This window comes from Pocillopora verrucosa, chromosome 1 (assembly GCF_036669915.1).
Source record: "Pocillopora verrucosa isolate sample1 chromosome 1, ASM3666991v2, whole genome shotgun sequence".
Lineage (NCBI taxonomy): Eukaryota > Metazoa > Cnidaria > Anthozoa > Scleractinia > Pocilloporidae > Pocillopora > Pocillopora verrucosa.
The window spans coordinates 16582171-16598613 of record NC_089312.1 but is presented as its reverse complement, the minus strand read 5'-3'; the positions used below and the strand labels follow the sequence as shown (position 1 = coordinate 16598613).

At 39.2% G+C, this 16443-nt stretch overlaps 2 protein-coding genes and 1 pseudogene across 2 annotated transcripts; 2 read left to right on the top strand and 1 right to left on the bottom strand.

Moving 5' to 3' along the window:
- Window positions 1–215: 215 nt before the first annotated feature.
- LOC131784099 (protein D3) lies at window positions 216–3207 on the top strand. Its single transcript, XM_059100883.2, has 5 exons — window positions 216–364; window positions 706–759; window positions 1416–1485; window positions 2159–2372; window positions 2779–3207. The coding sequence occupies exons 1-5, from the start codon at window positions 305–307 to the stop codon at window positions 2906–2908; spliced, it is 528 nt and encodes a 175-aa protein (XP_058956866.2). The 5' UTR covers window positions 216–304; the 3' UTR covers window positions 2909–3207.
- A 6830-nt stretch (window positions 3208–10037) lies between these two features.
- On the top strand, window positions 10038–11717 carry LOC131784089 (early growth response protein 2-like). Its single transcript, XM_059100871.2, has one exon. The coding sequence runs from the start codon at window positions 10084–10086 to the stop codon at window positions 10927–10929; it is 846 nt and encodes a 281-aa protein (XP_058956854.1). The 5' UTR covers window positions 10038–10083; the 3' UTR covers window positions 10930–11717.
- Window positions 11718–13408: 1691 nt separating this feature from the next.
- On the bottom strand, window positions 13409–16301 carry LOC136284033 (uncharacterized; annotated as a pseudogene).
- Between the last annotated feature and the right edge of the window lie 142 nt (window positions 16302–16443).

Sequence of the window (16443 nt, the reverse complement as noted above, 5' to 3'; positions counted from 1 at the left end):
ACGACTACCGTGACTAAATTGGATTTTTTCTTTTCTTGAATTATATTTTGACAAAACGAGCATTCTTTGTTAGAATTTGGTCCAGCTTTGTGGATGTCTCCCTTATTTTCATTACTAGCTCATGGGAGTCAAAATTTTTTGAATAAATTTAAACACCCTCCCTACCCTTCTAGCGAGAGTTTTTCCCATTCTTTGTGCACTACGCGTGACACTTAGCTACAACGTTGCGAGCGATCGAAAGTTTAAATTCTTTTTTCGCTCCGAATCTCTTGCCCTGAGAAAAGAGACCCAAAAAATTTCAATCATGGAAGCCCATGCAATCTCTCCTGATGTTGTCGATGTGATTCCTGCTCAGGTTATAAAGGTAAGCTCATCAAGAAATGTACTTACAGTGCAGACACCTTACATAACGTTACTTCTCAAGTTCATAATGTTACTGCCCAAGTTGAATCTATACTCCTCAAGGGAAAGAAGAAACAACATTCACGATCAAGACGTGACCTTAATAATGTTAAGAAAGGGTTAAGTCAGTGGCTAGGACGTAAGATCCAAAGATGATATTTTTAGACCTCTTCACAGGAATGAGTGATGTTTCTGAATTTAATAGAGACAATTAGACTTGCGTGCTAAGCACCAACAGCCGGAACTCTCCCCTCCACTGCAGTTCATTTGAGTTCTCATTACTTTATTTGGTTGGTTTTAAAGGTGAAATATGGAGACCTGGAAGTGAATATGGGAAACACATTGACTCCAGCTCAGGTAAAAATTGAAGTGTTTTAAGAAAGCGGGGGGTTAATTATGCAGAACTGTACTAATTTTGGTCATTTTGGATAAAAAAAATTATATTGTGGAAATTGGGCTGAATTTTGCTTGCTTAACATGCGAAATTTATTTATTTATTTAATTTCTAGTTTAGTTTGAGCTTTATTTTTTACAAATCATCATATGGATCACTTTGTCCTTTTTCAACTAAAACCGTTTTGCGACAAACATGCATTGCTTCGCTGGTTTTATTGTTCCAAGAAAGAAAAGCTTCTATTGTGTTTGTTTTAATAAGACAAATTGCCAACGGAAAAAAATAGAATTTTGCATTCGTTGCCTAACAAGACATCCAAAAGGAAAGGAGTCAATAAAACCATTTGAAAATTGCTAGGCTGTTGCCTAAACGCACGCATGTCGAGGCGTTCTCGAACAATAAAGTTTAAAAAAATAAACACAGATTCTACCGTGGCCTTAAATGGTTCAATATTGGGTTATGCAAAAATTAAATTAATGGATTGTGATAAATTTGATTTGAAATACCACTTTGCATTACCTTAATTAAAGAAGTCTAAAGAGAATATTGCTGGCAAAATTTAGGACCTTGAGATAAGAAACTTAATGTTTTCAAGCTCCTATTTATTATTTCTATTCAGGTGAAAGACCCTCCAACATCAGTTTCATGGCCTGTTGAAGAAGGTGCATTGTACACCCTTCTCATGACTGGTAGGTTTACTCAATGTAGTCTGACTCTAGTAATTTTTAACCTTCTGAATACAATTTATCTTACCTCTCCCCCTGACATGTTTGATATCTTGGCAACCACCTATTGGCTCATCACCAAGGCTGCAGAATCCATAGCAACCCTGTAGTGGCACCATAACTCTGAACCTCTCAGTGAACTAATTCAATGTAACTTTAAGTAATACCTAGTTATGGAAAGGAAGTGTCTGTAGTGGTCTGTAAGTAAACTAAGGCTTGTAAAATGGCTCTTTGTGAAGTCCTGCATGAAAAAAAATGGCTTGAACAGGTCACATGACTTTTCTGCTGAAGGATGAAGGACAACCCTTGAACTGTGTGTGCATGAAAAGGAACATTACTGTACCAGCTTTGTCTCCCCATAACTTGACTAAAATTATATGAAGCCATAAAAGGATTATCATTGATAGTTTATTCACTATGAACTCCCAGAAGTGATAAACATGTAACTTCTCCCAATAATATCCATACATTATTTATCCAGCAGTAAGAATACTCAAACTCATCAAGTACAAGATATTACCTTGATTGCACAAAAATTCTCATAACAAATTTACTAGGAAATGTATAGCAGCCAGAAGGGAGAATTAACAATCAGATCTTGGGAGTTAAAAGATTTAATGTTCTTACAATGTCACAGATCCTGATGCACCTTGTCGTGCTGAACCAAAGCTCCGTGAGTGGCATCACTGGATTGTTGTGAACATCCCAGGTTGTGACATTAGCAAAGGAGATGTAAAAATGGAGTATATGGGATCTGCACCACCACAAGGAACAAAGCTGCACCGCTACACGTTTCTAGTGTACAAACAACCTGGAAAAATCAACTACATTGATCAAGCAGTGTGCAGCCAGTAAGAATGCATTTGTTAACATATTGTTTGTTTGTTTGTTTGTTTTTTGCAGTTTTTAAATTTCAGTCACTGTTTTTTATCCTACCCTGCAATAAGTAATCCATGCAGAGCCAAAGTTTACTTCTATATACCCTCAAAATATTAATCAGCAATAATTTAATGCTGAACTGAAAGTTAAGTATTTGCTAAAAGAATTGTCAGGCGCATGATTGTGTCAAAATCCCATTTTGATTGGAATTATGGCTTTGAAATGTTGACTTTTAAATTGTACCAATACATGTTTCATTTGAACTTCAAAGAAATTAAATGGGGTACTCCTTTCTTCAGAATTTCAATTCCATTTTTATCCTTTCACTGTAATGTAGCTCTTTGGAGCTTTTTATACTCCATCTTGCCTTATTTCTAGGCCTGGCTTTGAGCGTGCTAGAAGAAATGCTCGTGAGATGGCTGCCAAGTACAATCTTGGTAATCCTGTGGCAGGAAACCTTTTCCAGGCAGAATATGTGGAAACCAAAATTCATGGGTGTTGCAAATGAGGCTCAGGTTCAGGTCACTATGTACTGTAACCTGGCATTGAACATGGCTGTGATTGTCAATGGACTCATTTTTAAGTTAGACATCTTTATATTCCACTTATAGATGTTAACAACTCAAAGTCAGGTTTATACGGTCAGGGTCTGTGGGTGTGTTTGTTGAATATCTTGAGTTAGCTTTTGTGGGTACATTACTCGAAGAAAAGGCATGATGAAGTCAGTTTCCTCCTATCACAAGCATATATTGTAAACAAGTGCACAAAGTCAAGTCTTGGCAGGGCGAATAAAAACATTTTAGTCGGTCTCAGTGAGTTATAACTGCCTTGAATATCAGAAGCAAAACGCATCAGAAACTCAAACATGTTTATGAAACGAATTGTAATGGATTACACTGGCAGATCAAGAACGAACTGGTGGTATCCAGTAGAAATCCTTTGAATTCCTTGGAGCAAATTCAGTTTGTTGTTCACTACATAAGGTGGTGAGGTAAAACAAATACAAACTCAGATTATTTTCGACACAATTGAAAATTGCTTGTCTTTTTCGATTCTATAGTAGCCAAGAGACAAGATGACGAAAGACTGCCTTAGACTGCTGGCACTCTAGATCTGTTTGTCAGGGTTAAGAAGAGATAAGACTTCCACGAGATAGGGTGTGGTTTTTGCGAGTGCCCGCGTGGTCTTTTTTCGCGCAAAAGACCTTTCGAGTTTGCGGTTACGATTTCAGTTCACCTGCTTGTCTAAGCCCTTATCAAATGACCGACCACAGCTACTCCGTTTTGAGCTACATGTCTTCTTAAGCAGCCTTTTGGTCATAGCAAGCTTTGTTTATTCCGTAAGCTGAGAGATTGTATGTTTCTTTAGACGAGAAATTGATCGAAACTGGCGTAAGTCATCTAAAGCCCCAACTTTGTGCTTAACTGCGAAAAAACAATCATTTCGTGCGGCCTAAAACGGGGAAAAATAAAATGGAAGTCGCATACTTTTATCTTTATAATCGGATAGGATTTTCCAGTGGAGTGTCCCTGAGAAATTGGATTTTCAACGTTGCAAAGCTTTTGCAATTGAGCGGAAAGAATGTTGCTCTTTGTGGGATCATTTTCGAAGGGGGGTAAGTGACGATAGTAATGAGATAATTATTAAAGTCGTTTGGAGCGGCCTCAGAAGTTCTTAAGTCACTCCAAGGGTGTATCGTAAACACATTAATTGTATTAAGTATCTCAGTTTGTTAATATGAGTTTCCCATTTCTGCTATTGCCGAGGCGAAAATTCATTTGAAAAAAATACAGGTAGGGTAACGAAAGCGACATTCAATAATTTCCCACTGAATCTAATAAGAATGATTCCACTCTGTGAAAACAATTTTGGCCTAAAAATATCTGTAGTTTGAAATGGGTAAATGAGATTACCGAGTTCCACTTCTCGGTGATCTGCCAAGCACGAAAAGCCATTCGAGAGGAAACAATTAAATCAGCGGGAGGAGATAACACAGGAAATAAATAGCCCATATAGTTGCTTTCACGATGGCTATTTTCGTTAAGTAAACAGTTAGGAAATGTTTGTTGTCTTAACTTTTTACGATCATGTGGTGCAAGTGTATGCACTGTCCCTTTCCTAGGGGTCCGATCTAAGAATTTTTTTAAGAGAGGGGGAATTAAACTTAGAGTTTTAAGAGAGAGAAATACACAGAGAAATTATTGCACACTATCGCCTCAGTAAGCTAAGGAATATTGCAAGACAAGTAAATATTAGATACCGTATACTCAAGTGACTTGCGCTCCTGTCGTTGCAAGAATTTTTGGGGCAGACAGTGAGTAAAAATACCCAAGGGTCTGGTGGGAATAGGGTAAGGGGTTTGGCCCCCTCGGGATCCCCCCCCTCCTTGATCCACCACTTAAGCTTGTCAAGTACCCCACCACATACGGGTATATGCAAGCAGCTTCTCTGTTGCTGCCAGGAAAGTGCTCTTTAAAGGAGAGCTTAAGAGTAGTAAATAAGTTCCACGATGCGCGACGTCAGTTTGTGAGCTGAAAAACTGCATGGAGTGGAGATGGAAGGAACAGAATGTGCTTGGTACACGAACCGAAAATCTTTCCGTTCGTCACAAAAACCAAGAAAAAGAAAAGTGTCTTTTAAACTGGAAACTGCAAATTTTCCATGTTCAGAATTTCGTGGACGGGTTTAAATTAATTGCTTAAAAGCCAATTTTAGTTTAATCTTGCTTGCGATATAAGTTATTTAACGAGGTTGTGACCCAGTCATCACTATTCTGTGATTCTGTGACTCGACCGTTGATATTGCTATGGTCACAGAAGACGATTCTGAACAGGACAGAGTGTTATTCAAATTAATTCTTTATACTGAACTTTCCCTTTGGACAATGTTTTAGCCTTTACCAGTATTAAAACTTAAATCGTTTAAATTAGGACAATATCAGGGAGGAACAGTGTAGTCAGTTTCCGTGACTTCCGGTAGTGTTGACAACCGACCACGACTTGCATGCTTCCTGCGCAAAATTGTTCAAGGAGATTGCAAATCTTTCACCGTTCGTTTTTTTTTTCTTTAAGAAATAATAAGGGCCATTTTTTTTCTCTGTATGATTCATGAGAGGTACGCGATTATGACGCATTCAGTGTGTGGTGGATTCGAGTTGCATCTTCACTGTCGGCGGGGGCCAATCGGACTGATCCATCTACTTATAATTAAAAGGTTGAAGGGACAAAAGGCGAGGCGTCTATCATTTTTTACGCTTAGATTGTAAACCATCACCTTTTTTTTCAGTAAGTTTTGTTCGATAAGACATTCAGCCGAAAACTGCAACTTAGATTATTTGATTAAAAGTTCTTACGACAAGAATTAAACATCTCGGTAGAGGGGAATGGTGACGATAAAGATGAAGACATAAAGCTTGAACCCAGACCTCACAACCCGGAGATTAAAACACAAAAATAGTGAGACTAGTTACAGTATATTCCAGTGTGACTGAACTTCAATTTTCTTTGCGTTTCCTGTTGCTGCTCGGCGGTGGATCAAACAGACAGACCAATCGGCTTTACCGAAAAAGTGCGGTGTTCTTGCATAAACGAAAAATTCTAATCTTTTTTAAATTCGATTAAGAGGATATATTACCACAAGGTGGAATGGCCATTAGTAAGAGTGATAAGGAAAAAGTCGTTCCTTAAATTTCTCTTTGGCAGCTCTTCGGGGAGGAAACTAGTCAGGGTCTTGACTGCTTTTGAATTCATTTGACCACCTAAAGAATCGACGGTGTGATTAAGGAACAGAGATGAAAAGAGAAAGGTTGAATGATGGCAATGGGTTTTGGAAGATTTATTAAGTGTGCTCTTCAAATGCCCAGACTACCCATTGTCTTTAGCATGCTCTGCCGACCTTTCGTATACTGCACACGAGCAATTAGACCTTGTTGATGTAGCTTCTCTCAAACTTCAGCTTAAAAGCATCGGTGACACTTTGGCTATGGAAAGGACAAACTTCAATGCAAAGTTTTGATCGTGTAGGTTTGACTTTGGGCATTAGGCCAACCCACTATACTCTTATTAAAATCTCCTGGATCTCTCCTCAACCAGCCTTCATTCAGAGAGGAGAGTCCCGACCCAGGGGATTACTGAAATAATCGCAATATAGCCGAGTCAAAAATGAGGCGACTGCAAGGCCAAAACTACATCAAAATGAGGAAGATCAAAATACAACTGAAGAAGTCAGCGGAAAAGAACTGTAGTAAATAGGTAGGTAGGAAAGGAGGAGGACTGGGGATGACCTATGCCGCACAAGGGGGCAAAGGAAAAGAATATCTGAAACCTGCATAAAATTAGCGAAGGCCCGGATGCCTATATCCAATTACAATGAGTCTAATAAGGCACTTTTGATCCGTTTCCGTTCCATCTGACAGGAACTAAGACAATTTTTTCAAGGCTACGCAAAATAATCTAGTGGCTTTAAGCTCTCCATATGCCACGCCCTTAATGGAATTAAATTAAAGAGACATAGCTTCCTCTTGACTTCACCATGCCGGATCATCCCCAGGAAGATGACGACCTGTTGATTTGTATATCCTAACTTGTGACCTGAAGGCTAACGACAGGTCAAAAAGACATAACTTTTAACACCGGTCGAAGGAAATCTCCATGGCGCTTTCCGAAGAGGGTTACTTAACATTTAAATCCACAATTTTTATTATAAAACGATTCTGTTAGGCTTCACGAAAATTCAAGTGATAACGATAGAACAGAACCCAAACTGCACTTGGGTTTTTTTCCCCTTTGAGTTCAAATCAAACCAGTATAAAAAATATATCTCTCCTTTGTTTCCTTCAGTTTTCATCCCCGGTCCTATGGAATCTTCGAGTCTTCACTCTATCAGTGACTAAAATGATCCTAATTTTGTTGAACGAAAATTCTTCCAGCTTTAACCCTTTGCATCCTAACATCAGTTTACATTTTCTCCATAATGTTCTCTATACATTTCCTATGGTACCGACTAAGAGAATTTGTTTAACAATCAAGAGCTTCTTTAGTTGGTGATTGATTCCTTTATTCTCATGACCTCAATGCTTGCTTTAGGGGTGATACTGATGGGGGAAAATAGTTATGAATCACTCTTATTGGTTTAAGAGTTAATTAAAGGAACCCTAGGTGAGATCAGTCTGGTATCATGTGAGAAATGCAGCCTGATCATGATGATCATAGGATTACTTTTGTCTAATCTTTACACTGCTGGAGCTGCTAAAAAAAGAATCACCAAATTTGATGGTATGTGATCTTTGTTATTAGAACTACTAACGGTCGACACGAGGCGCCACTCTCACACTGTCCGAGTGAGATCTATTGATCTAAAGGTTCTTCAAAAACCGAACATTACGCCCGTTTTCAGCTTAACACGCTAAGGACCTTAAACAAACCACGACGCCGACAGCAACAAGGATTAGACAAAACAAAAGATCTAATGGGCACAACAGTATCAACACGTGCATTTTAAAACTTTGTATATTTCGTAGCTGTCCTCTGCAAAACAACAACCTGAAATCTGATAAAGTAAACCTTGTCGGAAAATTTTTCCATGAGAATCTCAATGAGGCGAGGGCTTTTACGGCTGACAGTTAAAATTTCGGCCAATCTACGGCTAGCGGTTAACATCTTTCCATTGTTGTCACCAGAATTATTTTTCTACCGTAATATCTTTTAATACTAACGGTTAAAAATTGTCAATTTTTACGCCTAACGGTTAGTTTTTGGCCGTCAGTTTACGGCTAACGGGTAACCTTATTGAGACCCTCTTCCATTTGAAACTCAACCCAGCTCACGCTCACGTAAGTAATGCTGAAGTTGAGGTGTGGCGCCGCAAGAAACGGTGAACACATCCAGCCATTCGCGAAATTCTATCCAAAACTAGAATTTTTTTTTTAACCGACGTCTCCCTCGGCGTTGCCTTTCCCACTTTACCTTTTGGGACTGATGCAAAGCAAAGTCGGAGTTTGGCGATATCATTACTTTTTCGGGGAGAACTAACTAAGTAACTAGCTAAACGAGGCCCAGAATCAAACCCGGATACTTCATGACCCTTTGCAGAGAGTTGTACAAGTGTCCGTTCACGCTTCACACTGAGATCATCAGTTCAAATTAATCGGTGACTAATAGGCAGAGGTGTTTCGAAAAGCATTTCTTTTAGGAATAAGAAAGATCGTGAATTCCTGCTTACGTCCCTAACTCGGAAACCCGTGGGATATGTCGGTACACCCACGTCCTTCGACACGGCCCGTGGGGCCGCCAGTTCGAAAATACTTGGCTCACACGAAGTGCTGCTCACTCAACAAAAGTGAACTTTTGGCGAAAAAAAAAATCAATTAGCGTGCACTGCTCGAACAAATCTGAACAATTCTTTAGCTGATTGCTCCGCATATTGATAAAATACTGATTTAGCTGTAATTAATCTCTTTATAACCGTTTGCTCACCGAAATATTTGCTACTCCTTATCACATCTAATGCGTAGAACCGGTTTGACAAGTAACAAAATATAATCGAAGGTGAGTCGAACGTTTCCCACTTAATAATCGTAACCGTCTGAGTATGCCTACCAAATAAATAAATCTTGACTTGATCATGTGCACTGAGCGATCTTTCATATTTCCCTGTGGTCCGGTAATTCTTGCTCAACGTTTCAACCGCTGTTATTTCACCGTTAGCATGGGAGGTCCTAGAGACAGATGTATTTGCCATTTGTTCATTATGGCATCTCCACTATTTTCATTCGACGGGGGTGTGTTGCGTGTAATCGAACAGGAAGTTAGTGACCTTTTATTTTTCAATGCCTGCCCTGACCTCAGAGCTTCCCAAATAATTTCCGGTGTTGAAGATTCCGAACTGCGTTGTAATCGGTTCATTCAGTGCGGCGCGGGCGTGAGTCCCAATACAGCCTTAAGTGTAAATTGCACAAATATGCTAATAGTATTAGATTGATGAGAAACAGACCATATATCAAGCACAAAAACTACTACTGCTTGCAAGCGCTGAGAATCTCACCAATCTCCGCCTTTTTTATTCACCCGTAAACTCGAGAGGATATCATTTCATGCCTGGAGGTACTTTTGACCAAACATAAATAAATCGTCCTTTTTCATCGCCATAAATCCATTTAGCGTTTCTGGCACAAATGAGCCCAACTGTTATTTTCTTATTAAGACATGTTGTTTCTCTTTTAAACTCAATGATCCCGCCTCCTGGGTTGTGTTTATCATTCACTGCTGTGTGAGGTTTTACTGTTCGATTGTTTTCATTTGAGATATATATGATAGGTGCCGATAAATATTTATACAAAGCAGAACTAAGAATTTATCGGCGAAACATGACTTAAACCCTCTACCAAGCTGGATTATCTCAATCTGTGTAATCCGTGCTAGGAAGCATTTTTGTGAACTAAGCAAACTTTGTGATCTAACATTGCGATAAAAGCATCCTTTCAGACTGATACTACGAGGTGGCCCTTCAAATCTCTCATGCCCCCTATCACGCCCAGCCATGAAAGGTTTAGTTTATCTTCTCCATTTACAGTGCGGTCGACAACGAGCACTGTGATTGGTCGTTTGTCACCCCACCTAACTCCGTGTCAATCCCATCTTGTCAAGCAAAGCACATTTCTTGTGTTTTGTTGGAGCTGTTTGAATCATGCAAGCCACACAAAATAATCTGGGTTTGTTTCGCGTTTTCAAACCAACGATTCTTTTTCACGCACCTCCGCTGCCGACTCTTCAACAAATCTTTCGTCCGCCTGAGCTGGGAAATTCGTCATCGCTTTGGAAGCAGCCGGTGGGACCACTTGGCTTTGCTGCTGCTTTCACTACAACGCCTCCACCCCCTGTTAATGTCCAAGCGTCTCCGATGAGTTTTGATTCTCAGGCTGTTATTCCTTCTCTTTGTGTCGTGCCACAAAATTCTGATCAACCGCCCAAGAATTTTAAATCCGGTGCGTCCGTCTTACAAGTACTGGAGGAATCGGTCGAAAAATCGAACGCTTGTGTCCCAAACTTGAATGGAAAAGGAAGAAAGAAGAAATACCCTTGTCCGTTATGCGACATACGATGCAGCAACAACGGTCAGCTTCAAGGTCACTTGAGGATTCACACTGGGGAAAAGCCTTTTCAATGTACTTTTGATGGCTGCGATAGACGATTCGCTCGCAACGAGGAATTGACGCGCCACAAACGCATCCACACCGGTGTTCGCCCTCACAAGTGCGACATATGCAATAAGGCGTTTGGACGAAAAGATCATTTAAGCAAACATCAAAAGACACATCTTCAAAATTCCGAGAAAAAAGTATTTACGTGTGTTGTGTTGGGTTGCGGTCAAAAATACAGTCGCTCTGATGCCTTAACTCGACACCAATGGACTGCTCATTCCCTGACAAAGGCAACTTCTCGGGCGATCAAACGCCTGCCGCGTGATCCGCATGTCTTGAGGACTATGAATCCATGTACAGTCCCGGCCAGTGGTACGTGGTTGAGCTCGTAACACTCCAACTAACTTACCGTCCGGCTTAGACCTGATTTGTTTATGGTAACATAACAGTGAAATAATTATGGATCTGCTAAGAAACGTCAGAAACTCACAAGCACGTCCGCAGACAGTCAGAGAAGGAGACCGAAGAAACAAGCACGAGTTACAAGTGTTTCGTCGGCAAAATCGTTTTATTGTAGAAGCTAAAGTACATTAAAGGTGCTATCATCGCCTTGTTCCATTTATTACACGCTTTCATGGTGGTATTGAAGGTCAGGAGCGCGACCTTATCTGTGAAATTTAATATCGTTCGGACAAGTCTTCAATTCACCACTTGACGCTCTGGGTTTTTTTATCAAGACGCCGGCTGGCTTTGACATGTGACGATGTAGTGAAACAGATTTTCTAAACATCGAAAGCACTGACAGTTACAGCGAATTTTACAGAAAGTCTTAAGTGTTGTGGATACTCTTTCTCTCCCCTTATGTTTATTTACTATAACTGAACAATTTCACTCAAATTTGCAAATTAAGCCTGCTCAAAGGCAATTAAGAATTCTATTAAGAACAGTGTTAGCTAACGTGTTCATTAGCAAATAACAATAGACTTGTTATCTTTGGCAATCTATTGTGCCACTTAACGCCATTTTCCCCCACAATTTCATTATTTGTCAGTCAATGGAAGAAAAACAACCGCATCAAATTAAATGACGCCCGTCGGAAACACACAATGGATTTTCCGTGGGAAAAAATCACAGACAAAGGAATAATTTAATGACGATCGCCTGTACTGGTAAAAAGTTAATAAAGTAAGAAATGAAAAGGTGTGATTTCATAATTTTTTCACTCAATAATGATGATGTTTGTGATTTGCCTCAACTGTAAGATGGCCAAAGAAAAAACGGCTACGGAGGGAATGATTTATAAGCTTGGATAGCCGCCTACGCGTAACAAACCAAATAACAGGGCCGTAAGAGGGTCGTAAGAGTCTCCAAAGGAAAAGAAAAGCCGGCTTGACCTAAGCCATTCTCTAACTCACGCCCACTGAGCTATTGACCGCTGAGACGATCAAAATGTAGGAAGTACTGTAGCATCATTTCCGCGAATTGTTATTGTTGCCTGTGCTGACAGCAGTACTATAGAACTGGACTGGAACGTTTCAAACACGCTTCTGTTGAAAAGTGTTATTGAATGATTTGATGCCGAACTATAATCTGGAGGAAGCGAAATAATCTGTGTTCACCATTTTAACGACTACGTTAGGTAGCCTTTTATAAAACAGGCTCTTTTAATTTTGAGTAGAGGTTTTTAAGAAGAATGCGTGAACATGGCTTACATGTGCCCTTTTTCTGATGCAGTTCCGATAAACGTGACGGTTTACCAAAAAGCTTGGGGAGTAACTGACGCGTGGGTGATGTGTGAAGACTTTCGAAATCGAGAAGAAACCTTTCTTCCTTCACCTCTCAGTTTTTTTTGTCGTCGCGGTTTTTCTATGATCTACGACAACTTGCGAATTACGACAGGTAAACATTCGTAAAAGAAATCCTTCTAATTTTGAGATGATAAGCGTGAATGTGGCTTACGTGTTCCTTCCTGCGGTTTCGATCCTGGACCAAGACCAAGGGGTAAAGAAACATGATTCTAGAATACGCGGGTCTATCTATAAGAATACTCGTGAAGGAACAAGCCCACGACTATCTGCTCTTGAAAGTGGCCGGCGCGTGGGCCCTCATCATTAAGAGTGTTGCAGGGCGCGTGTTTCACCGCCCGCGGGAAGATTTTAGACGAGCCGAGGAGCTACAAGAGGTTTACCTGGGGCCTGGCACTAATGATGCAATGCGAGCCAACAATGCGAGCCATGAAGACCCCGTCTGACTCAAGGCCTCGTACTTACCCGCGAGCGAAGAAACGCTCGTCCCGAAACGCTTATCATGACGGAGCAAGCTGTTTTAATTGTACCCGAAACCAGTTTTGAATTTTGGGGTACTTGGGTGTAAAATAAATGTACGCAAAACCATTTTAATGTAGTACCCCTTGCCCTCCCATATGGTTGTAAAGCAAATGATGCAGTCAGTAAATTGAGCAGCGCAAACGCAATTAAATTAAAGAAATCACAACAGCCAATCAGAACTAAGGTTAAAATCACAGGAAGCGAAAGGGACAAGAAGATAAACGCGGTCTGATTGGCGGAGAGAATATTCTTGAGCGAATACTCTCAGCTATTATCACAGCATTTCGACTGCGTTCAGTTAAGCGCTGAACGAATGTAGTTGAATAGAAACTTCTTTTTTTCATTTCTTCTTTTCTTCTTCAACGGTTCCGACGGTGAACATCACAAATTTCATTGTCATTATTTTTTCTGAAGAATAGAGATATTTTTATAATTAAGAATGCTGGATGATAATAGTGCATCTAACGATAAATTTATTTAAAGATTATAAAGATTTTTGATTCACGCTTTAATCAAAAGAAAGAGGGTAAATTCCTCATACTGATTAATAAGTTTGTTGTTCAGTTGGGACATCTCTTGCAGCTTTGATTTTTGCCAGTTCAAAATTCATTTCAGTATCTGAAGGATCTGAAAATGACAATAAAGATGATTTAGAGCCACAACTGCCACTTCAGAATATTAGGAAAATGATTTGAGCAACTTTATCTTTCAGGAGAATAGCAATGTAATGGAGCTCTTCTTACTTATTTTTTCTCTGGAAATCAAGTTCAAGTTCAAACATTAAACCAGTTTAAATTTAAAAAAAAAACCAGTTTTTGTGTGAAAATTGTCATTAGGAAGGAACTACTTGCTGACAATAAAACTTGCAAACTGTTACTACAACAGTTTCCCAAAACTTATCGCTAATATTAATAGTAACAATAAATATTCCTTTACTTGTATAGGTAACAAAGTCACAAGTTTAAACCCAAAACTGCCATGCCAGTCTGAACTTGGAAATAATGTAGATGATTTTTGTTGAGAAAAAATTCCCATTTTCATCTTTTTTTCCATCAACAGTTGGTAGCAGGAAAGCAATTTCAGAGTCAAGGTCCTTCCTTAAAAATGGATAATTTATCCCTATTTCTGTAGGGTCACAACACTGAGATTTTCTATTACCATTTAGACTTGCTCCTATCCAAAACTGCCAATAATTAGGAGACCTGGCTCCTGAAGATCAAATAAACAATGCTGTTTTTCACTGAATTTTGAGTAGTAAAATTTTGGATTTTCTTCTTCTATTGTTCTATGGTTTCAGGATACACTTGGTTTTCTTTAAATTCTTTCTGTTCAGTGGTATTTTTAACAGTGAGTAATACATCAGTATGAGGATCTTCGTCTAAAGTTTTTTTTGGCAGTATAAAGAGATTTGATTTTTTCCCCATAACTAAAAGGTGTCTCATCTCATGCAGGTTTTGTTGCTGTGTTGTCCTATGGATGTTTTGATTATAATCATTCTATTATTGTCTGAAAAGGTCTAGGCTTTTAGAAATTCTTCAGCAAAGTTTGAAAGGTTGTCCTCAAATAGCTTATTAAAATTTATCTTGAGATAATTCTCAGCTTGAGATAATATGGTCAGGTGAGATATATTATCAAGATGTGAAAAATCTTCATTTTCATCATAGTTTACGGAAAATGGTAAAAAAATCAAGAATACCAGAACAAAGATCAACTTTTCTGAGTTTCTTTGCACAAAAAAAAAATTTTCTAAAAGTAGACGTTATTTCCTTTCTACCTTTCATGGGTCTAGGATTAAAGGAATCAATCCAAGAATCATCATATAATGTTATTTTTCTTTTCTTTTTCATCAAAGAGCTTTTGGAAATGTAGGGACAGGTTTGTGTGTAGGTGTTGGCAAGGGGTTCCAATATGCAGACATAGAGGTGACAGACTTTCTTTGATTTGAAAGAAAAACATCAAGTTCAAACAAAGTTGCACCTAAATGTCTGCATCCTTGATCAGCTTCACCTTGGCACCTACAGAATGCAAAATACACAGACCTAGTTGGGTCCAAACCAAACCAGAGCCTGTATAGTTTATCGCCTTCTTGAGTTTTTTTCTTTCTGAGTTGGTATAACTCCAGCTACAAACACACAAAAAAATACTGCCATCAAGGTCCTTTGTAGCATTTACTCCAAGGCTCTGAACATGGCCATTCGTACATAGATTACACTCTTCAAATGAGCACCAGGAGGATAAAATGCTTTTATCCTAATCAGTTTTGCTCATTATTAGATCATTAAAAATGTCCATTAGTCCAAATGGAGGGAGCTGGGAGAAGACACTGGACAATGATGCCATTTGGAAGGGGTCCAAAATTTTTGTCCCACTGGAAGCACGAGGCATCTTAACAAACATTCATCAATGAACTCACTTTCAAAGTCAGGGTCAGTAGGAAGGTCCACAAAAGCAACTGCTCTAACTAGCTGAATAAGTTCGGGTTTGTGGTAAATGGAGACTTGAACATGCTGGGCAGAAATAAGTGCTTTAATTTGTTTCACATCCATTTGGTCAAAGTTGGGATTGGTAGATGTAGTGATGGCTATTTTTGAAGGTGGTTGCTTGGTAGTGTTACATGCACTTTTGTCTGTAGATGTTTGGGAGCTGGTTATGGTAGAATAAGATGGATAATGGACAGCAGAAGGTTTAGTACATGTAGCTAGATTTAGCTGTTTCACAGAAGAGGTTTAGCTGGCACTGGTAGCTTCTGGAGATTGAGTTGGCTTATTCACAGTTGTTTAAGAGTATGAAGACATTGTTTTTGTATTTAAATAAGCTAGATCTTGACCAGGTTGCTTGGATTCTGTAGCTTTAATCAAAGGTGGTTTGAAGGAAGGATGAGTTTGTGACATCTGTTCACAGCTTTGGCATATGACTTACCATTGTTTTCTAAATCTATTGAAACAGAGGATGCTGTATTCTCAGGCAGAGGAGCACCACAACAGCTACCTCTAGGCAGAAGGAGATTAAAATTATTTGCTTGAGCATAATCATCATGATATATTTGAGTGATTGAACAACTGCACTTTTTTTTCGTGATCGATGAAAACGAATCAATGTTCATAATCGGTTCAAAGATGTACCATTTTTTCTGCGACAATGAAAAGGTGCAAATGGGTCGCTTGAGGAGCGATGCGCAGCTGAAGATGTCCAGTTTCAGCTAAAGCTCCCGTTATCTTGCTGTTCTTGACATGATCTTCCACGGAGTTCGAAGAGAAAAGTAGCGGCTCAAACACCTTCGTTTTTCTCTCTATCAAACTAGAACTCAACGTGCGGATTTCTTCATGTTTCTCATCACTTATTTCATCATTCCAGAGAGTAATAGCTCGGTAAAAACAATTTCCGTCTCCTCTGACAACGACTTCTCTCCTTTGAGGATTTAAAATACTGGAAGCCATAATTTGTGTATAAAAGACGTTAGCTAGTATTAAAATTGGTTGTACACACGTCAATTTTACTGAAAGTAATTTATGGGGCAATTTCTTCTGATTTATACGTAACTTTGTGATATTTCAAGACCATTACCAGATGTCGATTTCC